This window comes from Hyperolius riggenbachi, chromosome 4, assembly GCF_040937935.1.
Source record: "Hyperolius riggenbachi isolate aHypRig1 chromosome 4, aHypRig1.pri, whole genome shotgun sequence".
Classification (NCBI taxonomy): domain Eukaryota; kingdom Metazoa; phylum Chordata; class Amphibia; order Anura; family Hyperoliidae; genus Hyperolius; species Hyperolius riggenbachi.
The window spans coordinates 121709588-121736754 of NC_090649.1; the positions used below are offsets into that span (position 1 = coordinate 121709588).

A 27167-nucleotide genomic window follows, 5' to 3' on the forward strand; every position below is an offset into this window, starting at 1 on the left:
AAAGGAAAGCACAGAGAAGCGCACCTTGTATGTATTTAGAGTTTAGCCGAATTCCCTATCCTCTGTGACTAACCACAAGTTATAATTTGATCCCTGAGCTGTGTCAGCTGACTGCCACGGCAGAGCGTTAATAGTTAAACACAGGATGTTAACAATATGTCAGCTTCCATGAAAGCAGGAAGTAGACAAACTGCACATTTATTGCAGGATGTGTATCAGCTGTAGCAAAGAAATGTTGTTCTCTAAAGGTTATTATGCTGTTGCTTTATCTTTTAGAACAGAGAGGAAGTTCTGAATTCAGGTCTGTTTTAATGGGCACCTTAAAGGAAACCTGAAATGATTTCAAATAAGAGTTTCACTTTCCCGGGGCTTCCGCCAGCCCCCTGCAGCCGCCCTCTGCCCATACCGTCCTGGAACGATCCTCTGCGGCTAAGTTTTGTTGCTGCCCACTTGCAAGTCGATGGTCGTGTGTCTTCGTTCAAGCTTCCGTCGCTAGGAGACCTGTGCAGGTGCAGTAAGAGAAACCTTCGTACTGCGCCTGCGCAGGATGCTCCCATCAACGGGAGTGCGAATGAGGACATGCGCGGCGAGTGCTGCGCAGGCGCAGTGGCCGTCGACTTGCAAGTCGGCGGTAACGAAACTTAGCCACGCCGATGGATCAGAGGATCGTTCCAGGATGGTGCAGGCACAGGTAAATGAAACACTTTCTTTTTAGTCATTTCACGTTTCCTTCAAAGTGTTTTGATGACAAAAAGTGTTGAAAGCCCCCTCTCTTTAAGAATGGTTGTTCTACTTTGACAAAATAAGCATAAAAATAGTTTTGTTTATTTTTCACTGCTTTGTGATTTTTTTTTTTGTTAATAAATCACCGTCATCAACGCACAACGTTTATAATTTCCACTCTGACCCAGGCTAGTCGCATCCCATATTCCCTACCTCTGCATTAGCCGACCGAGTGCGCACTGCGCTCCGCCCCCTGCATTGCATTACATACGCTGTACATCTCGCAGCAGCCCCCGTCGCACAGCGAGGCGATCAGCACTGACCTCACTGCGGCTGACCAGCAGCTGATAGAAGTCTTTGCTCGGAGCCGGGGCTTGCCCGTTACCCTCAAACAGGATCTCCGGCAACATCGCCGCCATCTTTAGACGCTCAAGCGGTTACCAAGGCGACCAGGGCGGATTACACCTTCCCTGAGGAATCCCTACGCGCAGTAGGCGGAGACTAGCCCAAGAGATCCCTCCGCTTCGCATACATCCCTGAACAATAAGCAGTGGACATCTAACATTTCGTCCTAGGAACTCACAGAGCAGCACAGCGTGTAGTAACAGTCCGGCCGGCAGGGTGACCCCGGCGAGAATAAACCGAGTGCAAGCCAACCCCCGGAGGGGTTCTATGGGGAGCGGCTCCTCTGCCCAACATCCCTTCCTTAGAGAAACCGACGACAGTAAAAGAGCCATTACATAAAAAGCGAATTGCCCTCAGCGAACGGACTACAGATTCACTGACCGCACCGTCCACAGAGTGCGAGAGACCGTATTAACCTGTTCCTGTGCAGGGTGAGACATACGGCAGCTGACCTGGTGAATCTGCGTTTCCCCCTTTTGGCAAAGTAGTCCGCGGAGGGATACAATGTATCCGTGGACTAGAAAGATGAAGTAGCTGCTGCTGCGGAAGGATCCTGTGCGGTAAAGTAGTGCGCGGAGGGATCTGGTGCCGCGCGTCCTCAGCTGATCGGTGAGAAGGAGCCGGAGTGACGCGGAGACACCGGGGGGAGTGCGGCGGAAACAAGAGGTACCCGGGGAGGGCCTCAGAGGGCTGCTCTGTCCTGTGGTGTAGGAGTATTCCTGTGTGTCAGGAAGGCCAGTGTGGCACCATAACACATGTAGGCATTGTACACAGCGCTATACAATAGCACTCTGCTGCCATGTAGGAAGTTCCAGCTGTACACAGCTCCCCCTAGCTTGCCTAGGCCCAGAGTCCACTGCATAAACACTGCATCTGCTATCAGGGATCTGCCTTCTAGCTGCGCTCTCACACGTCTGTTATTAGATCTAGCCTCATTGAAGATCATTGCGGGGCCCTGACTCCCTGTTATCTGGATCACCTTCATTGGAGCTCGTTGGTAGGCCTTTCTTAACGTCTGTTATTAGATACAGCCTTATAGGAAATCATTGCAGGGCCTTCTCAGCGTCTGTTAGTACGTTCGGCCTCGTAGGAGATCTTTGCTTGCTCTCCCAAGTATATATTTCAGATGCAGCTGCTAGAAGTTAATGGCTGAGACTCCATAGCACCGTTTTATCTGTACCACCCTCATAGCACTTCATTTTAGCAGGTTAATTTTTATGTCCCCTTTATTCGTAGGAGCCCCATAGGAGATCTTTGTTAGGCTTTTACAGTTTCTCTTTCATTGCTTGCCCTTGCAGTCACTTGTATCTGGATCAAGCTGATAGTAGCTCAGTGCTGGGCCCTCACTGTCCCTGTTTTCAGAAGAGCTCAATGCTTGGTCTTCATAGCCTGGAGTTCGATTTACCCACATATATCTGTGCTTGGTCCTTAAGCCCCTTCTACACCATTCAATTCCACGTGAGATTGATCGAATTCGATTAGAGCTAATAAATCTGATATGTCTGATCAGGATTCGATCGATCATGTGATTGACTTGCATTGAAAAGTAGCCAAAATCAATCACTCGATCGAATCCTGATCTAACATGTCGGATTTAATCGTTCTAATCGAATTCAATCCAATTGAATTTGATCGATCGCGCCTGGAATCGTATGGTGTAGAGAGGGCTTTACAGTGACTGTTATCTGAATAAGCCTCAGGGTATAAATGCAACCCCACAGGCCTGGTTTCCACTATGGTGCACAAACTGACTTTTTTATGCCTTTTGAGAATAAATGAAATCCTATTTATTAATAGGATTTGTTCACACTTGTCAGTCTGCAGCGGATGTATTGCGGTCAGCGGAATGCACTCTTGTGTGGTTTGCGATCATTCCTGGACCAGTGGATATGTTTCCCATATAGCCTGTGGTTGGAGTGGACACTACACCGTCGGCTCCCGCTGGCCGTTGGAGATCCGGCTGAAGTGTGAACCTTGCTTAAGGCACCATTGCTGGTTCCAGCACTGTTCCTGCCCTAGAGAAGATCATTTCTGATTTCTTAAAATCGCATTTATCAAGGTTGCCCCCAACGCAGATCATAGGTAGGTTCTCAATCACACTTCCCACTGTCTCATAGAATCTTGGTGATCCCTCACAGTTCGTATTATTAGGATCCGCTTCATAGGAACCAGTTGACAATCCACATAGGAGACTGCTAATGACCTCACCACAGTTAAAGGATTAAGAGGCCCATACACTCAGCCGATTTTCTGGCCAAATCGGTTGGCCGATCGACGGCCGATTTCGATGGATTTCCATCGAACTGGCAGGGTGGAAAATCTAGGTCGATCTGATGAGATTGCTTATCATTTTGCATTGGCCCTAATGGAAATCTGATGGCAAAAAAAATGCCATTAGATCGAATTTCAAACTGAAATCTATTGGAATTCTATCCTAGTAAAAAATGTTCTAAAAACACAACAGATAGATCATCAGATGCATTTCTTATCTATCTGCTGCCAATCTGACGAGTGTATGGGCACCTTTAAGCCCAATCTACACGATACGATTCTTTGTACGATTCTATTTACGATCCGATTAAATCCAGCATGTCCGATCAGGATTCGATTCAGTTCGATTTGCCATTGTTTTGCAATGTCAAATTGAATTGAATCCTGATCGGACATGCTGGATTTAATCAGATCGTAAATAGATTCGTAATCAAATTGTACAAAGAATCGTATAGTGTAGATTGGGCTTTAGTCTTACTGATGTCATTGGTGCATAATTCAGTTATTGGAATAAGCCTTTTAGGATATCCTTGCACTGTTCCTTTTTCAGATGTGACTTCTAGCTGATGCTGGGTACTTGCAGACCGTTCCATTGGACCAGCTTCATATTGGGTCCATCCTGGACTATACACAACGCTTGCTGTCAGGATTACCCCCATAGGGCTTCTTAAAAGGCGGGCTTGTATGACCAGAATAGTGCTTGTATGCAGTTTACATAAAAGCAGAGTTCACAATTATAGTGCATTGAATTAGGATCGTGATGTTAGCAGGTGCTGTATGTGCTGTATGTATGTGTATGTAGATAGATATTATTAATTTAGGACAGGCAGTGCAAGTTCAGCGTTCTCTTGGGCCTTCCTTTTTCCTTCAAGCCTTTAAGTTTTGAGATAATTTAATACGTAGGCCTACGTGGACTCTGCTTTATCTTGTTGTTGTATTAATAATTAAGCCAGTGGTTGTGAAAAGGAAGCCCTGTTGTGGATACCATTTTTTAAAATTTGTGATTTACAGTGTCCTACAGGAACATGATTACATGTTTTTATTCCCATGGAACTTTTTTTTATTTTTTATATTTTTTTGTTTTTTTGTATAATAGCTGTATATAGTATCCTTAACCGTTTCCACTTGCCGTGGTGCGACCATCACACCGCAGACGGCCACGGGTGGTTCCATGCGGCGCTGCCCAATACTATCCTTATGGGACTCGGATGCGTGCTGCGGGAAACTGCAGCATGCTATCCATATTTTTGGCCGTATTGCATCGCGAACAATAATTTGCTTTAATGGAAACAGTTGCATTGACTTAACGGCGGTTTGGATGCGATGACCGCTCCGCGTATAGTGTAAATGGGCCCTTACTCGTATGTGAGCTTCCGCTCTTATTTTATAGCAAATTACATTAAATAACAATGCACTTTTTTTTTAAGATGCCTGTGTATTTCATACAGGTTTACTTGCATTTTCCCGTGTCCTTGTGAGGTATAGACAGTGCAGTGGTCTCAACCAACAACAGACAGATGTGTTCATTTTGAGCTGTAATTTTATTAAGCAAACTACATTGATCGACTGTGATTGGTTTCAATGGGAATTCGATTGGGAACCTCAGAATACTGTTAGTAGCAAAGCGGAGGTTTTGTACTGGTTGAGGTTTGATTATATTACATCTGTTTTCTCCTTACAACATGATGTTCATAATCTGTCATGAGTGTTATGTTGTATGACTTATCACACATGACAACAAAGAGAGCTCATATTCTGAAAATGTACAGGTTTGAAAAAGATGATATACTGTTTTGTCAGTCATGTTTAATATGGGCATATCTGGGTTTTTTACAAATGCTTTTCAACATAATACAGTATAGCGTTCTTAGATTCAGTGCTGATCCTGTTAAGACATGAAATAACCCATTCCCTTTGTTTTTGATGTGCTTAGTCATACGAGATTTGCTACGTTCCCCTCTCGCTGGGTCCTGCACCCACTTAGGGGTATCTGAGGAGTCGGGCTCTTTGTCATAGGCAGCTTCCTGTTATTGTTCTTACTGAAGGATTTGGCCTGGTGATGTTATAGGTGCTATACTAGATTAAATCCCACTTCACAATCTCCTCAGTGCCTTGAGCTTGCTTGCAGCGTAGGACAATGTTTATGTGCAGAGGAAGGTTTAGAGAAAGGGGCTGTCTTGTCTCGTTGTGTCACAGGGTCACTGCTTTGCCTTTCATGGCACTGACGTGACTCTGCTGATTATTGTACACACAATACTATAGCGTTATAAATGACATTGCTTTGTCTTTTCCTGGTTTTAAATGTTCTTGTTCTGGATATTTTGAGGACATTGGCAGAAGAACACTGTGTGATAAGGGCCCAACTGCTTTTGTGAGTGATATGATGGGGAAATTATTTTACTGCTATGTTGCACTCTAACATGTGCATTGAAGGGAACCTAGTACTGAAATCCACGTAAAGCAGTAAAACACACCTAGCTAACCAGACTGGAAAAAAAATGAAGCTGATTTATTAACGCAGGCAAAAAAAAGTGGAACCGTGGAGCAGCTGCCCACAGCAATCAGTTAAAATTTTTTGTTTCATTGATCAGCTGAAATCTGGTTGCGCTGGTAAACTGATCCTATATAGTTTTATAGTTTTTTTTTTTTTTTTTTTTAGGACTTACGAGGTCAAAAACCATAATTTTGATCTTTACCTGTTTAATATTTGAATCCATAGGTGTGTTCCAATGCGCCGTCCGTTCTATTCTGCCTCAAAAGTATCCTTTATATTCCCCCCCCCCCCCCAGGCTGCGACCCGACCCCACAGCACGGGTCGTCTCCTATGCCACATTCAAGATGGCCGCCGCAAAGATCCGCGGCTGCGCAGTATGCATGGCGGAGAGTGCGGCTGCGCAGCTTTCCTCTCTCGCTGTGAGCGCGCCCGCTGTCACAGTAGGAGGATGCTAACAGCGAGTACGCGGCTGGACGAGGGCGGAGAGCTGCGCAGCCGCACTCTCCGCTATGCGTACTGCGCAGCCGCGGATCTTTGCGGCGGCCATCTTGAATGTGGCATAGGAGACGACCCCTGCTGGGGGGAATATAAAGGATACTTTTGAGGCGGAATAGAACGGAGGGCACATTGGAACACACCTATGGATTCAAACAGGTAAAGATCAAAATTACGATTTTTGACCTCGTAAGTCCTTTAAGGTGTTTTTTTTTATTTTATTTTTTTGCTACTGCGCAGCACGGACAGGAGGGTGGGGCCAGGGAGCCGGGCGGGTGTGTGTGCACATGCGCAGTAACATGCAGCGGTGAGACAGACCTAGAGTCTGTTTTTAAATGGGCTTAAGCCCAATCTACACGATACAATTCTTTGTGCGATTCAATTACGATTCTGTTTATGATCTGATTAAATCCGACATGTCCGATTGGGATTCAGTTTGATTTGCCATTGCAAAACTATGGCAAATCAAATTTGAATTGGATCCCGATCGGACATGTCGGATTTAATCGGATCGTAAATAGAATCTTAATCGAATCGCACAAAGAATTGTATCGTGTAGATGGGGCTTTAGGACTACTAGTTCCTAATATTGTACTTCAGGTATAACCTAGATTTAAGCCTGGCATGCACGCATTTTTCACTTGAGCTAATGATTGGATTTGGTAAAATCCTATACAGAACAGAAGTAGATCGGACAAGCTAGAAAATATTGATCAAAATACCGGCCGTTGGTCTGTGTGTTTGTCTGATTTAGGTCGTATTTTTCCTCTGGATTCTTTTTCAATCTATATCCAATTGGTAAAATGAGCAAAATTTGAAGAAGAAAAAAAAAAGCATATGTGCATGCTAGCTTTCTTCTATATCTGGATGTAATGCTGGAAATACACGGTCTGTTTTTTGAGCCATTTAGATGGCTTGATCATTTCCGACATGTCCGATCTCTTGCCTGATCATTTTGCCGCTCGATTTGTGATAGTAGTGAATGGAAAAATAAGAAAAACGAGCTGAAAAGAGAATTGACTGCAGAATCGAGCGGCAACGATCGAATGGGGGAATCGAGTGGCAAAAACAAGCCGTTTATGCCCAGCATTAGATCTGAATAGTGATCTGGTCTCTTGCTTGGGTAGGATCTGAAGTGAAAATTGCATGGTGTATACCAGGCCTAAGTTAAATACAATTTTCTTACAGATTTATTGGCTTATTATTTCCAACAGGTCCAGTCTGACGATACATTTTTCAAATTATTTTTTTTTATAGAAGTGAACGAAAAATTGATCGGAAATCTGATCGGACATGTTGGAAATAATTCATCTGACAGTAAATGTCAGAGAATTGCATCAATTCTCTTGCATCAAAGCCTGACAAGTCTGCAGTGGCACAGGGGCAGTAGCGCCTGCAATATTTACCCTCCCCAGCTCCAGCGCAGGCGCAGAAGGGGCTCTCCTCTCTGGCGGAAATTGCTGAGCCCGATCGGGTGCTCTCTACTGTGCAGGTGACTCGCGACTGTGCAGTAGAGTGGCCACCACCGGAATCTATTTCCGCCAGAGCACTGCGCTGGATTTCTGTAGGTAAATATTTACCAGTCTGACACTTGGGGGCATCTAGCTCTGGATTGCCAGGGCGGGGGAAGCCTCATTAGGACACAGAGGCTTCTCCCTTCCGAGGTAAGTATCCCGTAGAGGTTTTTCTTTTCTTTATGCTTCGTACACATTCTAGATGACACTCGACTGAAGCAGCTGCTAGCAACGGCATCTGCTGATAATCTAGCATATGCACTGCGACTCTCGATGCCCTCATATGCATTGGACAGTGGCTATCCCAAGGAATTGATTTGGGCAAATGCTGGATGAGAGCATTGTCCTCCCCACTTGCCCTACTATGTGAACCCACTCCTGACCCGCTTCATCGGTCCTTCTCCCTCCCGAAAAGCAACAAAGCCATACATCCTACAGCCTAGTCCAGTTTCATTCCCCTTTAAAGAGAACCTGAATTGACAATAAAAAGTCAAAATAGCCATACACAGGTCTTACTTACCTCCCATGTAGTCTGCTTATCACTCTCTCTCTTCCTGCGTCCCATTTGTCCACTATGATCGATAGCGTTCTCTGTCCTCCATTTTGAAAATGGTCATTACCGCATACGTTTCCTGGTCAGCACACTGTTTAAAGAGACACTGAAGCAGAAAAAAAAATATGATATAATGAATTGGTTGTGTACTATGAATAATTACTAGAAGATTAGCAGCAAAGAAGATATTCTCATACTTTTATTTTCAGGTATATAGTGTTTTTTCTAACATTGCATTATTCTATAATATGTGCAGATTACACAACACTCAGCATTCAAAATTATTCTTTCAGAGCAGTCTGTGAAGTAATGACCTCTCCTCTAGCAGAGGAAAAGTAAATAGTCCAGGAACAGTTGAGATAATAAAAGTCAGATAACAGCCCTCTCCACGACTTTGAAAGTCGTAGAGCTTAATTGCTTTTTTGCATAGAGATAACTGGAGTTTCTTAACTCTTCCTGTACTGGAAACAATTATTGTATCTGATCTTAATGTTTTATTTCTTAGCTGTACTACACATACAAATCATAATATCATAATTTTTTTTCGCTTCAGTGTCTCTTTAAATTGTGAGCCATAGGGAAACATGGGCATTAAGGGGCCCATACACTCAGCCGATTTTCTGGACGATCAATCCGAATCGATCGCAAATTGGTTGGCCAATCGACCGATGGCCGATTTCGATGGATTTCCATCGAACTGGCAGGGTGGAAAATTTAGGTCGATCTGATGAGATTGCTTATCAGTTTGCATTGGCCGTAATGGAAATCTGATGGCAAAAAAATGCCATCAGATCGAATTTCAATAGATTTCAAACTGAAATCTATTGGAATTCTATCCTGGTAAAAAATGTTCTAAAAACGCATCAGATAGATAAGAAATGCATCTGATGATCTATCTGCTGCCAATCTGACGAGTGTATGGGCACCTTTGGTTGTAACTGACAGCTGCTGATATATAATTTGATAGCAACTGGTATATTTCAGTTCTGACAAAATTATTGTCAGAACTGGAAGGGATCACTGTAAGCAGAAAAATGGAGAGCTTCTGAGAGGAACGGACAGTGAGGTTAGTATGTAATATTCATTTGCAGCTACGTCATGTGTTTATTTTAACTACATACATTTACTCAGATCAGGTTCCCTTTAAGGCAAATCCACAACTAATTAGGGCCTATTACCACTATATCCAAAGACACAAGCTGCCCAGGGAAACGCTGCCTATTCAGACACCAGCATGTTATCTGGATTACTGGACAGCATGCTGCAGTTTTCCGTAGCACACATCCCGTAGTGATTCGGCTGTGGGTTATGGAACTGGGCCTAATGCCTGGTACACACCATGCAATTTCCCATGGGCAGCAGGGTGGCATAGTGGTCTGCACTCTTGCCTTGCAGTAATGGGTTCTCAGTTGGAATCCCAACCAGTGCAATATCTGCTCAGTTTGTATGTTCTCTCCGTGTCTGTGTGGGTTTTCTTCCAGGCACTAGGGTTTCCTTCCACATACCAAAAACATAAAGTTAATTTGCTTCCCCCTAAATGGTCCCTAGACTATGATACATATGCCACACGATACATGCACTACATAATGCAATGACTATACGGGATTAGATTGTGAGCCCCTCTCAGGCCTGGAGCCTACTAGAAAGTGCAAAGCGCAATCGCTAGTGATTTGTGATAGCGCTTTTGCAAGCTATTTTGAGAGCGCTTTTCCTGCTCCTATACAATACATTAGAATGAAAATGCCCCAAAAATGCTGCGTGTCCTGTATCGTTCTAGTGGAATCTGTCCCATCCATTTACATTGGCAGAGCATTTAGGCAAATCGCTAGAGATTGCAAGAGCTCCTTAAATGCTCAAAAAATGCTCTAGTAGTGGGTTCCAGGTCTCAGGGATAGTTAAAGGGATCCTTCAATAGGAACTCCAGTGAAAATAATGTAATAAAAAAAGTGCTTCATTTTTTACAATAATTATGTATAAATGATTTAGTCAATGTTTGCCCATTGTAAAATATTTCCTCTCCCTGATTTACATTCTGACATTTATCACATGGTGACATTTTTACTGCTGGCAAGTGATGTAGCTGTTTTGGCAGTTGGAAACAGCTGTAAACGGCTATTTCCCACAATGCAACAGGGTTCACAGACCGGAAACTGCCAAGAGTATGTACTCAGAATTTCTTTGTGGGAGGGGTTTCACTACAATATCAGCCATACAGCGCCTCCTGATGGTCTGTTTGTGAAAAGGAATAGATTTCTCATGTAAAAGGGGGCTACTGATTGGGATAAAGTTCAATTCTTGGTCGGAGTTTCTCTTTAAAGGAGTCATCAGGCAATCCTAAAGAAAAGAAGTGCTACTTACCGGAGGCTTCCTCCAGCCCCAAGCTCCCAGCACGTCCCTCGCCGCAGCTCTGACGTCAGTCGCTGCAGCTCCGTCCTGGTTCCCGGCGATGTCAGGGCGACCTCCAGGTCCGCTGTGCGAGCGGCGCTGTCGATCACCGCCACGTGGGTCAGAGGGATCTACTGCGCCTGTGCAGTCCGCTCCGGCCCACGTGGTGATGATTGACAGCGCCGCTCGCGTAGGTGCTGTACAGGCTAACCTGGAGGTCGCCCTGACATCATCACCGGGGACCAGGACGAAGCAGCGGCGACCGGCTGAAGGGAGAGCTGCGGCGAGGGACGTGCTGGGAGCTTGGGGCTGGAGGGAAGCCCCCGGTAAGTAGCACTTGTTTTCTTTAGGATTGCCTGATGACACCTTTAAGCCTACAAAATAAACCCAGTTTTACTCACCAGGGGCTTCTACCAGCCCCCTGCAGCTGTCTGGTGCCCTTGCAGTCACGATCGGATCCTCCTGCCCCCGCCGCCAGCTACTTTCACTTTTGGCCGATAGGCTTACTATTTCACACACAAATCCCCTTTTTTATACATATTGTCAAACTTTATAGAAATAATTTATTTTTTTTATCATGTGTATGTTAAAATTCATTTATATATTTATTTTGTATCTTATGTCTAATTGTATTTGACCAGTAGATGGCAGCATATATAAATTTAATGTCATCGTAACCAAATGTGATTAATTTATATTGTTTGATAGACATAAATTATTCTTTTTGATGAACTTATTTAAATATTGATTCATATATTAACTGACCGCCCCTTTCTATAATTTTTATTGTCCCTCCCAGCCTGCAAAATCCCCGTTGATAGATAGTGGATAGGAATATGCAACCACGGAATCCCGTCTGGATGACTGGGAACGTGGTGACGTCACTGTGCGCGGCCGCGCACACGTGAACCGCAACTATGCGGACTTTGAGACGCAAGATAGGGGAAGTCAGGTGACAGGACGAGGAGGGCGGGATGGAGTTTTTAAGGAGGGTCATTTCCTTACGACTTTTACCTTCTGGAGAAGTGACAGGATCACGGAATGCGTGAGGGGACACAGAGAGGCAGCAGGTCCACAGGTTTTTGCAGCATTGGGTAAGACACAATTCTTTATTGGCGGCTTCATAACATCATTAGATCAATTTGGCATATCGGAAGGTGTACTTATTTTTGTAGCCTATATAACTATCATTGATTAAATTTTTTTGCCACTGCTGCAGACAGAAGATATTGTGATATTATATACTATATATTATTTATGTGGAATCCTGTTGACTGATCTGTGCATCACATGGTATTAAATGATTTTATTTGTTGCTTGGATAAGTCCCTAATAAACTTTATTGATTATTCAATTTTTGGTGGTCTGATAATGACATAATTTTGATAGCCTAGATGGATCCTTTTTGTGGATATTTAAGAGTTGACAGATCCATGGCTTTGGCCCTCTTCGGGGGTATATTGCTCTTTTTGTGTGTTAAGGCTTACTGTGCAGGCCTGGCCACGTGTCTCCTACGCATTCCTGTCCACAAAAGCGCCCCGTGTTGGCAAACCGAAAGTAGCTGGCGGCAGGGGACAGCAGGATCCGATAGTGACTGCTAGTGCACCGGACAGCTGCAGGGGGCTGGTAGAAGCCCCTGGTGAGTAAAACTGATTTTTTGTTTTGTTTTTATTTTTTTGTTTAAGTGACAAGACAACGTACTCTGTACAGCGCTGCAGTAGATGGCGCTATAGATAGTAGTAATTGATGGCCTAATCGACAATTTCCGACAGGTCTCATCTGATTTCCAATCAGTTTTCTGATCTTGTATAGAAGTGACTGGATTATCGATTAAAAAAATAAAAGTAAATCAGATCCTACAATTATTGTAACCTTACCGGAGCTTGTTTACAATGGCAGACAGATGATTGTGCCTTGATAAAGGGGCCCTGAAACGTTGGCTATAAATTTTTTTTTTTTTTTTTTTTTTTTTTTTTTTTTTTTTTTTTATATGGAACCAATAAAGATTCACCTTGGATGTGCCAGCTCTTTTTGAAAGGAAATCAGACCTTGCTGAAATTATTGATTTTGACCGTGAATCTGTCTTATGCTAGGTACACACTATGCGATTTTCTGGCAGATTTACTGTCACATTGATCATTTCCAACATGTCCGATCTGATTTCTGTTTTCTGTTCACCAAAATGATTGGAAATCAGATCGGACATGTTGTAAATGATCAATTTGACAGTAAATCTGGCAGAAAATCTCGGTGTGTACCTAGCATTATACTAATAGAGACTGTCAGAACAAAATACTATTCTGTTTTTTTTTAATCTGTTACTGAGATAGCAGGAGTCATAATTTGACCCTGAAGTAAAGGTGCCCATACACTGACGGATGGGGTAACGGATTAGAGAACCTGAAGCAAATATAAACTATTCATTATTAAAATATATATATATATATATATATATATATATATATATATATATATATATATATATATATATATATATATATATATATATATATATATATATATATATATATATATATATATATATTGTTTTTTTTTTCTAGCTATTTAGCTTAAGGATGAGCAGAGGTGAAACGCCGCATTCCGACGGCAAAACGAGGGCTTTATACCCCCTAAAGTTGTGGATCTTGCTGCCCGGGGAGGCAGAGCTTAGCGCTGTAGCTCTGCCTCTATTGAAGTCAATCTGCGTGTGGATCTCTGCCTCTCCCCACCCCTCTCAGTGAAGGAAGACTGTGAGGGGCGGGGAGAGGTGGCACTCAGCGGAGAATTACTCCAGTAGAGGCAGAGCTACAGCGCTAAGCTCTGCCTCTTACAGGAAGCGCTCCCTGCATTTTGCCGGGGGGGGGGGGGGGGGGGGGTGTAATAAAGCCCTCGTTTTGCCATGGGAGTGCAGCGTTTCACCTCTCCTCATCCTTAAGCTAAATAGCCGGTAAAAAGTAGGATTTATTTTCGCTTCAGACTCTTTAGGGTGCGTTTCCACTAACACGAATTCGCATGCGTTCCCCGCATGCAAATTCGCATAGCCAATAAAAGTGAATGAGCCTGTGTCCACTTGTCAGGAAAACGGAGCGTTTTCTTCTGCAGGAAAAATCTGCTCAGCAGAGCCATCCAAATTCGGACACCGCACACACGCATGCGATTCGCATACAATGTATTTAATAGGGAATTCGCATGGTGTTTTTTCATGCGAATTTTCATGCAAATTCGCATACGATTTCGCATGGAATCAATGAAAAAGTACACAGGAACTGACATGGTTAAATTCGCACACAGCGTCATCCATGCGAAATCGTATGCGAATTTGCGGTAAAATTCGCATGCGATTTCGCTCCTGCATGCAAATTAGTCCGCGGAGAATCCGCGGCGATTTCCCACCGCACTAGTGGAAACTCACCCTGAATCAGATATATCTCACTGATCGAATCTGATCAGAGAGGGGATCTATTGCAGCCACACACACAAACTGAGCAAATGTTAAAATACTCAAGATAGCCATACACTTTGCGACTTTGGAGTTTGACCAATAGATTGAGGCTGCATTTCCACTTGTGCGGTGCGAATCAGCGCGGTAAAAATAAAAATTTGCATGCGGATGCGAATTTCGTATTCGGGTCTATGCGAATTTTCATGCGAATTCGCATGAAAATTCACATGGATGACGATGTATGCGAATTTAACCATGGCAGTGCTGGTGTGCTTTTCCATTGTTTCTATGCGAATTCACATACCGAAACCTCATGCGAATTTCCTATTAAATACATTGTATGCGATTCGCATAGCGGTATGCGAATTCTGATGGCTCTGCCATGCGAATTTTTTCTGCACAGAAAAACGCAAAGGAATCCTGACAAGTGGAAACAGTCCCATTCACTTGTATTGCTATGTGAATTTGCATGCAAAAAACGTATGCGAATTCGCGATAGTGGAAATGGGCCCTGAATTTTTATTGTACTTATAGTTTTTACGTTTTACAAACCAGTCTATATTGGGCAGATGACTAAAAAAAACAAAAAAAAATAAAAAATCCTTGATTTTTAGAGAACCCAAGCCGAAGGTCTGTTTAGAATCCTATACTTGCATAAGGAGAGGGGAGCCTCTGGATAGGCTTCCCACAGTGTCCTCTGATTCCCTGTTGCTGTTTGCAGACCCTCCAGTTGATCGGGGTCATGCTGCTCCTCTGGCATGAGCACAGCCATGCTTGCACAATAGCATGGAGGAGCTTGTGTACAAGCGGCTCCGGCATACTGTGCAGACTCTACAAACTTAGGAAATATAGGTGTGTGCTCTGACTATATACTGCCTGCCTGTCTGTTAATAAATTAAAATGGCATAGCATTTGCTGAAAGCCTCTGCCTGCCAGAATATGCAGGGTCTAAAGCCCCGTCTACATGAAAGCAATCCGGCGCCGGATCGCCTCTGCCGCGTCCCCCGCCGCTTGCCCGTGCGTCGTATTCGATTTCATAAGCCCCCCCGCGGCGCCGCTTATCTTCCGCTCGATTCCCTGCCATTGTTCCCTCGTGGGGAACGAGCAGGGAATCGGCGGTGGCGAGATTGATAAGTCACATCGCTCCGTGTAGACAGAGCATTAAACTAACTCACTGATGTTCCCTGCAGGAGTTTGCCCACGCAAAATCATTTGCATATCAGACAACCCACCCCCAGACTTGGCCAAGGCCCAGGGGAGACCCCCCCCCCCTCAATAATAGGTTCTTTACCTAGACCATGGTTTAAAACGAACTCACTGCTTCTCCTCTGACAGAGCTCAGCCATGCTTGCGCAGTAGCAGGCTTACTGCACAGGCGTAGCCATGCCGGACGCAGGCTCGTCCTTTAAGAATAGCGTTGGCCCCGATCAGGTTAATAACAAACCCTTGGTCAATCTTTGGAGGGCTTGGGAGCAGCAACGGGGGACCAAAGGATGCCGTGGGAAGCCTCTTTAGGATCCAGACTCTTCCATTTTTCAAAACGGCTGGTTTCCAGACACTGCTCTCGTTCTGCTGCTAAGCAGCAGTCTGAATGGCTAGTGCTGCAGGATGCTGTTTACATATGTACCATGGTGTGATCTGGGTGCCGAGTCACTAGCGGAATAGGCATCATTTCCCCACCCCTCTTGCCTGCCGAGAAATGCTGCAAAGTGGAAATGGGCCCCAAGTATGTCATTTAGTACCCAAGTTTTGGCTTGAGTACACTTGAGCAGGATGCAAAATTTCCATTGAGTTGTACAAGAGTTTGGTTTATATCAGTTATAGCTGAATGGTTAAATGTTTTAAACAGGTCTATCATAAGCTTAGTTAAGGGTAGAACAGGATTGGCATTATGACTCACTCCCTGAACAGTTTGACCTCGGTAATCTATCAGATATTGATTCCAGTGTGCGGAGCACTGATTGAGCATTTGTCCATCGACACCATTTTGTGGTTTAAAGAAAACAAACCAATTGATTGGAAAGTCAATTGGATATGCTGTAGTTTGATCATTGTTTAGCCACCTGTAGTTTATCTTCAGTGAAAACGTTTTTCCAATGATTGTAGCAGATGTACCTGAGGTTGATGTTGTTTTAAGTAAAGTTGTACTATATAAAAAGCCAGGACTCAGAATCTAATAAAGTGCACGCCCCTTGTCTTTTTTACATGTCCAGAAGGAAATCAGAAATGCACCCTTTTACAGCAAAGAGGAAGTTCTGAGTTCAGGTCCACTTTAAGTAACTTATACAGTGTGCCAGTGATGTGTGGTGCTCAACATGGCCTTAAGGCTGTACACCGCTTTCCATGCTCTCCCTGTTCGGTTGCCTGCTGGGAGGACTACATCTGTATGCCCTTCCCAGGGGCTAGATCTGTGCCACTGTTATTGCATAGACCCAGCATATGAAAGTGTGGCCTAATGGTGTCCTGGCTGTATTTCTGTATGGCCAGAGGACTCGGTACATATGCATGAGGACAGAGGTGTCTGGAGGGGTAAACTATTCTTTTATTTCGGAGGAAAGCAAATGAATATAGAATGCAGTAGCAAGCAAGGACCAGATTTTATCTTCAACAATTTAAAAGAGGGAAGGAAGGAAAAAAAAAAAGCTAGACACCTAGTGTAATTTGTGAGGATGTCTGGATTCTAGGTTCGTCCGGTACCATATGGTGGGGGCTGTGCATAGTGGTGGTTCATCAAAGGATGGAAAATCACTTGAATGGCCGTCATACAGTTTTTACTAGATTTCTATTCAATAACCTTGAGTCAAACAAGTATGTTAAAAACTGATGCCATTTCCAGTAGATTTTTTTGATAATTATATTGAAGAAAGTATTAAGTGGTTAATTAAGATGCTAATTCTAGCTTGCCACTTCTAAAATGTAACTGTCGGGCATAAAATCAAACAGCAATTCTTTATTTTTATCTGGTAAAAAAAGTAATAAGGATGCTAACCAGGCAATCCAAATATAAATCACTCTTAGTTTTCTGATCCATAAAACATTCCCTAGTTTCGGTGGCTCTTATTTGGTACATCTGCCGCACAAAGGAAGTTGCAGGGTTGTTTTTTTTTTTTGTTTTTTTTTTTTCTTCTTCTTCTCTGCTTTACCCTCAGACTTGACTAATGCAGCCCGATTGGCTGACGCCTCTTTCCCTCCTGTTTTCCCCTCCCACACATCTGTTTCTATGATTGGCTAATATTTCTCATACTGAGACAATGCACTTTATAATAATAATCCGAACATTTTATATAGAGATTTTCTCCTGTCGGACTCAAAGCGCTCAAGAGCTGCAGCCACTGGGACGCACTCAGGAGGCCAGCTTGCAGTGTTAGGGAGTCTTGCATTGAACTCCTTACTGAATAGGTACTGACCCTAGCCAGGATTCGAACCCTGGTCTCCCATGTCAAAGGCAGTGCCCTTAACCAGTACTCTATTCAGCCACTTTCTATTGCAGTGCTGGGTGGGAGTGCCTGAAGACTGGGAGCAGGGCAGGCATCGCATACACAGTCGGGCAGAGAGAGTAAGGCCTGGAACCCACTGCAAAACGCTATCGCTAATCGCAAGCCCTAGCATTTTGTATGAGCAGTTTGTCAGCGGTTTCATGAGGGTTTTGGAAGTGATTTTTACAAAGTGTATCAAATTGCCAGCGATTGTGTAGCGATAAGCGTTTTAAAGTCTGGTCATTTCAATTTTAATTTTGTTAGTGTGTGTTAACGTTAAAACGCTAGCAAAATCGCTCCATACAGGTTTTGATGAGCTATTACGCCAGCGTTTATATATTTTACATTGAAGCGCTAGCGCTCCCAAAATGCTGCATGTCCTGCGTTTGCGATTTGAGGAATCGCAAACGCGCCAGTGGAAGTTGCCCCATCCATTTACATTAGCTCAGCGTTTTGGCAAAACGCTAGCGTTCTGTAACGCTCCAAAAACGCTCTCAAAGTCGCCATACAGCTGCTTGTGCACCATTTTATTTCCTCAGTGTATGAGCACTTAGTTCCAGTGGCTAACATCGACCTTACTTTCACATGCCCATTATGGGTGTACTCATACATGGACAGGAGCACGGCCACAAGATCAAGAGTACGGTGGAGGAACAGTGGGCTTGATTAAGATCTGGGCTTCCAACATTGGGCTGGGCTGCTAACATTTTTATCATGGTTTTTCAGTAAAATATTGTAGGGAGCTAAGTGTAGCATTCAATATGCATAACTGCTAATGATCCATCTTGTGCTGATATGATCAAAATCTGAAACTTTAGCCTGTAAATGGTAGGCCCTGTATCACCTGCAGGCTTGTCCAAAGATATTGCACAGCCGTGTCTGTGTTTTTACCAGGTTATGCCTTGCATTCAGCACTGAGCTCATTGCACCTCTCCGACATGCTTTATTTGCTCTGTGTGCAAGTCTGCAATGATCTGCTCATGGCAAGGGACATAGGGGAATGTTCCATCCTAATCCTGTTGGATCTCAGCGGCTTTTGATACAGTTGACCATGAAATCCTGCTTAACAGACTGCAGGAGTACTGTGGCATCAGTGGATCAGTCCTCCTGTGGTTCAGATCATTCCTGACTGACAGAACACAGAGAGTATCCCTAGGACCTATTATGTCCAAACCTGCACCTCTACAATTCGGAGTGCCACAAGGATCAATCCTATCCCCTCTGCTGTTTGCGATCTACATGTTGCCACTCTGTACACTTATCCAACGACATGGCCTGACGTACCACTGCTACGCCGATGACACAGCTATACCTGTCCTTCAAATCTGGTGGAACAGACCCTACTCCAAAAATAAACTCCTTGCTTAGCTGGACTACAGGCATGGATGAATAACTGGTTGAAACTGAATGCTAACAAAACTGAGGTCCTCTTTGTCCAAAGCCAGTGCTCGCCATCAAAACAGCTCTATCCTAAAGCAACACCAATCAGGATTGGGAATTCAGACATAAACAGCTCCAACCTCGTGCGCAGCCTTGGCGTACTAATCGATGGGTATTTGAGTTTCAGAAACCAAATTTCATCTGTAGTTAAATCTTCCTACTTTCATCTGAAGAACATTGCAAAGATTAAACATCTGATTCCCCCAGAGGATCTTTCAACCCTAGTTCATGCCTTCATCACATCATGGCTGGACTACTGCAATGCCCTTTATGCTGGCCTTCCCTAAAAGGACCTGCGTTGCCTGCAATTAGTGCAGAATGCTGCTGCCAGATTGCTAACAAACCAGCCTCACCACTGTCACATTACACCGATCCTTCGCTCACTGCACTGGCTACCAGTAGAATGGAGAATACTCTTCAATATTGGACTGCTGACATTCAAATCCCTGCACAATCTGGGCCCTGGATACATGAAGGACTTGCTGAAGCTGCACCACACCTCTCACAACCTCAGATCAGCAAGTTCTATAAACTTGGTCACGCCCAGAGTGCACCTCAAAAAATCTGGAGATAGAGCCTTCTGTCATGCTGCCCCTAATCTTTGGAACTCCCTGCCACACCCAGTAAAGACAGCACCATCCCTGGAGCTATTCAAATCCAGACTGAAAAGCCACCTGTTTAGCCTGGCATTTCCGGACTTATAAAATTCTTCCTCTGTACCACGATGGTCTGAGCCATGCTTATGCGCTTTGAGTCCTATGGGAGAAAAGCGCTCTACAAATGTTGGTGGTTGTTGTTGTTGTTGTGTGGATGTATTGGGACAGTCTTTAAAATTCAGATAACATGGAGTACGATTTTTATGTTCAGTGTGACACAACACACCCTCAGTCTATTCTACCTTGAATTTATGTGTGTACTTACTATAGCTATGTACAGCACAGTGTGCCTTGCTTACTAAAGTGTCTGAAACAACTGTTGCAGCAGTAACAAATTTTTATGTAAATTTTTGCACCTTTTAATTGTCAGTAAGTGAATCTGATAGACCCAGGTACAAGGCACAGTTTGCTTGGAACTGGTCTGCAAGCCAGAATTGTTAGCATGTCGTCAACCATCGTGTGTGTGTGGGTTTTTTTTGTTTTTTTTTCTCTGAGGTCAGTCCAACTCTGTTCTGCTATCAGTTAATTCTGGTGCACACAAGGCAATATTTACTCTTTATTAATGACTGGTTGTAATGATTGGTTTGCCCACTGAGCGGGAGGGGATTCCAAATCATCGTAAACGGCTAAGAAACATTTTGCTTCTTTGCTGTTAGATGATTGAATGGGGCAGAAAATATCAATCAGTCCTGCACATAAGACCGCAGGGGTTTGCTCAGAAAACATTAAGGTGCGTACACACCTTTGCCTGTGACGGTGATTGGGACCCGATCCCCCTGGGCCTACCCGCCCCCCCCCAAATCTATACACCCATATCTGCTCCGCCGACGCGTGTCCCTTGGTCTCCGCTGTCATCCACTGGGTTCCGGACCGGCAGGCTTCATTTGTTTCTGTTCAGGGAAGTTTAAACAGTAGAGGGCCTGCTACTGTTTAAACTTCCTGCTGGGACAGGAAGTTCAGTGAAGCTGGAGCCCAGCGGAGAAGAGACGGCCGGAGCAGGTAATCTACAGTATTGCTGCTGTATTGGGTCGGTCGTCGGGCATTCAAACGCTGCTATCGGCGCACTCCCGATCCGCCAGCGATCGAGCAAAATCTTCACGGACGGCTCAACGGGAATCGACGAACGGTTCATGTTGGATGGAAATCAGTCGTTTGCATTTGCGCAGTGATTTCACAGCAGATTTAATCAGTGATCGAATCTGCTGTATATTGGTGGGAAAATCATTAGGTGTATGGGCCCCTTTACCAGTGTTCTATGTGGAGACCATGTACAATGTTGCCAACCATTTTTGGCTGAACAAAGAATGTTGTCATTTTACTACAGCAGTGATTGGATAGGATGATGACCTAAGTAGTGTTCTCCTTCCCATGATACCAGCCTGGCATTAATGTATGTCAAATATTATCTCCGTGTGTAACCTTGTACAGTGTCAGTTTGTTCTTTAACTGCAAAGCACTTCATGAACCACACTGTTCTTGGGGAAAGCTGTGTTCCTGCTGATTGATAGGGGTAGTATTTATTTATTTTTTGAAGTATTATTTCTTTGCCTCCAATTTTGAGAGAAACAAAACTACCGCTAAGAAAAACACTGATGTTTGTTTACTTTTTTTGTGTCAGTTCTTTCCATAGATCGGCAAGATTTAGGTCAGGCTAAAGGTGGCCATACACTGGTCGATTTGCCATCAGATCGACCAACAGATAGATCCCTGTCTGATCGAATCTGATCAGAGAGGGATCGTATGGCTGCCTTCACTGCAAACAGATAGTGAATCGATTTCAGCATGAAATCGATTCACCATCTGTGAAGCTGCCGCCACACCCCCCCCCCCCCCCCCGCATACATTACCTGATTCAGCTGGCTCGAGTCCCCCCGGTCTCCACTGTCGTCTTCTCCGCTCTGGGCTCCAGCTTCACTGTACTTCCTGTCCGGGGAAGTTTAAACAGTAGAGGGCGCTCTAGTGTTTAAACTTCCTGCCGGGACTCGGAGCCCAGCACGGAGAAGCAGCGGGGACTCGCGCCGTTCCTGATCAGGTAATGTGTTGCCGCTAGCGTAGGGTGTCAGGCATTCGAACGCCGCTATCGACGCACTCCCGACCCGCAAGCGAAAGAGCGAAATCTTCTGCATGGACAGGAATTGACGGGAACGATCGATTTCGGACGGGAATCGATCATTCGGTCAGCGCTTGCGCAACGATTTCACAGCCGAATCGATCAGTGATCGAATCAGTTGTATGTCGGCGGGAAAATCGGTAAGTGTATGGGCCCCTTTACTTCCACTTTGGTAGTCTTGATGTGTCCTTGTTCCCTGCACAGACTCAAGGCACTTTGAGCCAGGCGCAGCAAAGCAGTTTCTCAGTATAGTGTACTTTCAAAGCTTAAAGGATAACTGTAGTGAGAGGGATGTGGAAGCTGCCATATTTATTTTCTTTTAAACAATACCAGTTGCCTGGCATCCCTGCTGATCTTTTCGGCTGCAGTGGTGTCTGAATAACACCAGAAACAAGCATGCAGCTAATCTTGTCAGATCTGACAATGTCAGAAACACCTGATCTGCTGCATGCTTGTTCAGGGTCTATAGCTAAATGTATTAGAGGCAGAGGATCAGCAGGACAACCAGGCAACTGGTAGTGCTTAAAGGGAACTTGAACGGAGTAAAATTATTTAAAATAAACACATGATGTAGCTGCAAATGAATATTACATACTTGCCTCACCGTTGGTTCAACAAAAACAAAAGAAAGCAGAAGGTTGGCACTACAGCGGTAAAACATTGACTGCTCAGCTTCAAGGACATGCAGTATGCAAAGGAGGATTAAAAGTACACCTCTTCTCTAGAACCTCTTCAGCGTGCTCAAGCAAAGACATCAAGCAATAAGCAAATGAAGGCAGCAAGAAAGCTGGCACTGCTGCAAGTGTTCAATTTATTGTAGCAAACGTGCAACATCTTGCAAAAATGCATAAAATAAGCACATACCCTTGTGAGAGGAGGCGTGGGTGCTGGGCACAGGATGCCTGACGGCCGTTTCGCGCTAAATAGCGCTTCTACGGAGGCTGCAACATTATGGGCAAAGGCTCTTGGTTTAATACCCTCCAGAGCCGGCATGTAGCGTTTACTTCCGGTGGCAGCGCCGCCCATACTTCCGCGTCACGTGTGCGTACATATTGACTCCTTGCGTCAACGTACACCACACGCGTACGTAATTCCGCATGGCGTCTATAGTGTACGCATGTCAAATGGATACATGCGTACTGCATTATTATGCTTATGGCGCATGCGTAAAAAAATGGTCCCCTTAGCGGCCAAATATGAGTAAGGCCCGACTCAGTCATACCTACACCTTGGGTAAAAGAAGAAAAGGGGGGGAAAAATAGAGAAAGAAACAGGAGGAAATACTAAGAAAGAGGTAGTGGACAATGTAGAAGTGAATGATCAGGAGGTCCTGAAAAAGTGAAGCATAGTGGATAACCCTTAGTGTCAGTATGGTTGAATCGTGCCCCACAAAAATGCAAATTACTGCTATTGGGGGCACAAAAAGCTATAAAAGACTTCATTAATGTGCAAAAACGGGGGGAAGAAAATGGGAAGCAAAGTTGTGTGGGGAAGTAAAATTGCCCACGGCCCCCGGCGGTTTCCCGCCATGGGGGCGAGCAAAACCTGGATAGAGAGGAGAAGATGGACCAGCCACTGGTATTGGTGCCACTCTCCACATTGTTGACAGTATAAAAGGTCATAGATAACATATGAAACCTTAGACAAACATCCAACTGGACAAGTAGGAAAATCCAAGGATGGGGAAGGAAGGTATGGTCTCAAGGGCAGGGCTGTGGAGTCGGGACAAAAATCTTCTGACTACAACTCCTCAGTTTCTGAAACCACGACTCTGACTCCGACTCCGGGGACCCAAAATTGCTCAGACTTCGACTCCGACTCCTTAGTCTAAGGGCTCGTTTCCACTATAGCGAATCCGCATGCGGGCACTGCACGCGGATTCGCATAGGCAATGTAAGTGGATGGGGCTGTTTCCACTTGAGCGGCTGCGGCAGCGTTTTTTGGTGCGGCAGAAATCTGCACGGCAGGGCCGTCAGATTTCGCGTGCAGAAGGAATGTGCGCGAATCGCCGCTAATGTAACTAATAGGGAAATCGCATGCGGGGTGACCATGCGTTTTTGCCGCGAAATCGCATGCGATTTCGCATAGGTATTAATGTTAATTTACTCAGGCAGTGACATGGTTAAATTCGCATGCAGCCTTACCTATGCGGAATCGCGGCAAAAACGCATGCGGAATCGCACCCGCATGCGATTTCGTCCGCGGTGGAATGCAGGCGATTCCGCACCGCTATGGTGGAAACGGGCCCTAATACTTAACAGGGCTGTGGATTTTGTACAAAAATCATGCATCCCGACTCCTCAGTTTCTGAAACCACAACTCCGACTCCGGGTGCCCAAAATTACTCCGACTCCACAGCCCTGCTCAAGGGTCAAGGAAACGTGATAGATCTGTATGGTCATTAAGATCCAAAGGTCCCATAGCTTCCGATTGCAGAATCAGGATTGCTTCTTCTCTTTTTAATCGTTTCTCCCTGGCTCCACCCTTAGACAGAGGTGGGACATGGATAATTCCTGAGAATTTCAACTCCGTGGGATCATTCCCATGGCTTTCTCGCATATGTTGGATTACCCTAGGGGAGCCTTTTCCTGATTTTAGGGAGTTATAATGTTCTCTAAATCGTTCATTGATTAATTGATCTTGTGGTCTCCCCTATATAAAACCTTCCGCAGGGGCACCACATTGTGTAGACAACAAATCGTGTTTGACATGTAAAGAGAGAGCGCACATTGCGTCGAAGTGGGCCAATATGAAATTGGCAACCCACTACCATCTGACTACACGATTTACAATGGCCACACCTATGGTTACCCCGAGGGCCTCCTTCACGTAACCAATCACTTCCACTTGCTGTTTTAAACTCTCTTCTGATCACTAGTGAGCCTATTGTGGGTGATCTTCTCAAAACTTCTGCTAACGCCACAAAATCCAACAAAACGGTGGGTGCTAGGGTTATCGAAACAAACTGGGAGAGATTGCGTGAGGAGGTGAAGCTATTCTGGACAGTGACCACGCTCCAACAGTATAAAGATGATCAGATGACAGCACGGGGCTTCCGAAGATATGTAGAGCCCTCAGAATACCAAGACGATGATAAATTTGTAAAGAAACGGAAAGACGCCTATTTGTTGCATGCGACCAATCTGCAGGATATCGTCTTGGAGCGCACCAAAAAAGAGCACAATAAAACCCTTAAAGAGATTGAAACAATCAAAAGGCAGTACGAGAGCCTAGTGGAGAGACCTCAATACGTTAAAGCATTGAAAAGAATTGATAAAAAGTGCTCCGTAGTGCAAGACAACATTAAGGAATGCAAATTGAGAAAATTTCAAAGAGACAAGGACGACTACGCCCTTAAAAGATTTTCCTGGCAGAGAGGAGTCAGGAGGGGAGCACCCAGGAAGGGTAAAGGTCACTGGACGACTGACACTGAATCCAGTGAGGACGAAACCAAGCCAACCAATCCATCTGATCCCAATACGAATAAACCAGATCGCCCTTTAGGCGGCGCACAAGGAGGGGGAGGAGCAAAACCAAAAGAAAAGTAAACCTTTGTCCTGGGAGGACAAGAAGCCCCCGAGGGACCCGAAGCGGAAAAGGCATTGAATCTAATGGGGGGAACCCCAGAACCGTTGGAAATTCTAAATCTTTCCGAAGAGGACCTTCCTGAGGGCACGGTATCCCTACTTCAAAAAGGCTTGAACTTTGCATTGAGTACCAACTTTGACTTTCCAAAATTCTAAAGTTGACCTCTACAAGAACATTAGACGTCTTAATATACAGCTACACTTCGCCAAGCAGGACCTGGCAGTTGCCAAGTCGGAAAATATGGGCTGGGGCAACTCGCAAGTGGGTCCGTTGGGTTTCAGCCCTCAGTTTGTGTGGGATGAGCAAGACCTTAAAAATTTTGAACTTTTATGCGAATTAGAAGATAACGTGATGAGTGGAAATGATCAGAACGAGGCTCTTCTCCCCCCCCCCCCCCAATTCAAACCTTGTAGATGGGACCATTTCCAGTGCAACCAGGATCTGGCTTGGACATTTTTCAAAAAGTGGTTGAACGTGAACTACAGGCGGAAATATATCCAAAAACGACAGACATCATCACAACTAAAGAGAAACATGCTTTGAAGTGGCTACGATCTAGACCAGATTTGCAGATTAAGAGGCGATAAGCGGAATAGTTGTCATGTCCAAAACAATATCATGAGGAAGCTCTAAGGCAGTTGCAGGATGGAACAACTTATCGACCACTGTCCAGGGATCCCATGAATCACTACTTAGACCAACTAAGATCCCTTTTAAGGAAAGGAGTAGAGATAGGAGCCCTCTCTCTCTCCCCCCCCCCCCCCCCCCCCCACACACACACACACACACTGGTGAGTGGCCTCATCCCTTCCCACCCTACCAAGCCCATTTGGTATCATATACCCAAGGTTCACAAGTCCCGGACCAACCCTCCGGGTTGCCCCATTGTTTCTGGCATGGGGTCGACCACGGAGAGGTTGTCCAGGTATCTGGACCACGTCCTGAGACCCCTCCTGGAGGAAATACCTTCTCACCTCTGGGATACTATGGATGTGCTTAGGGGCCTTGAGGGCTTAAAATGGCACACTGGCGACTTTTTAGCTATTGACGTGGAAAGTCTTTACAGCTGCAGTGTTCTCCCCAGGACTAATTAAGTGGGCGGGCCGCCCGGCTGGTTTCAAGCCCCGCCCGGGTGCTATCCAAGGCCCACCCGAATTTTCAAACAGTCCTTCTGCTTTGCTGTCCGTGTGCCGATGTGCGCTACTGTACGCTCTCACAGAGCGGATCTCCCTTTGCATAGCTGCCCCGAGTTCCCGCAGTGTTGCCCGCCCGTAGAGTCACTCAGACCTCCAGATCAGCGGCAGCCGGCAAGGATATGAGAGAGGGGAGCGATTTGCGGTAACGTGCCATAGCCGTCTAATGCAGAAAGTGATGTCACTTCCTGTATTTGAAGTCTATGGCGCGTTACCGCAAATCGCTCCCCTCTCGCATATCCTTGCCGGCTGCCACTGATCGGGAGGTCTGAGTGACTCTAGGGGCGGGCAACGCTGCGGGAACTCGGGGCAGCTATGCAAAGGGAGATCCGCTCTGTGAGAGCGTACAGTAGCGCACATCGGCACACAGATGGCTGCAGGAACCAAGGAGCACATCCTCCAGTCCTCTAGTACTTCTCCCC

The 27167-nt window shown here is 45.1% G+C and overlaps 2 protein-coding genes across 4 annotated transcripts in view; one reads left to right on the forward strand and one right to left on the reverse strand.

Moving 5' to 3' along the window:
* FBXO36 (F-box protein 36) overlaps nucleotides 1–1610 on the reverse strand; it is a 90499-nt gene extending 88889 nt beyond the window's left edge. The window contains exon 1 of one of the 3 annotated variants that reach the window (XM_068280503.1): nucleotides 1545–1610. In XM_068280503.1, the coding sequence (XP_068136604.1) occupies nucleotides 1545–1568 (24 nt within the window). In that variant the 5' untranslated portion in view covers nucleotides 1569–1610. Of the gene's footprint in view, nucleotides 1–936; nucleotides 1015–1046; nucleotides 1182–1544 lie in introns of those variants that run through there. The other 2 variants (XM_068280501.1, XM_068280502.1) reach the window with 2 other exon arrangements.
* Nucleotides 1202–27167, forward strand: part of TRIP12 (thyroid hormone receptor interactor 12) — a 203614-nt gene continuing 177648 nt past the window's right edge. The window contains exon 1 of the mRNA XM_068280504.1: nucleotides 1202–1794. The gene's annotated coding sequence lies outside the window, so the exon portion shown is untranslated. The remainder of the gene's footprint in view (nucleotides 1795–27167) is intronic.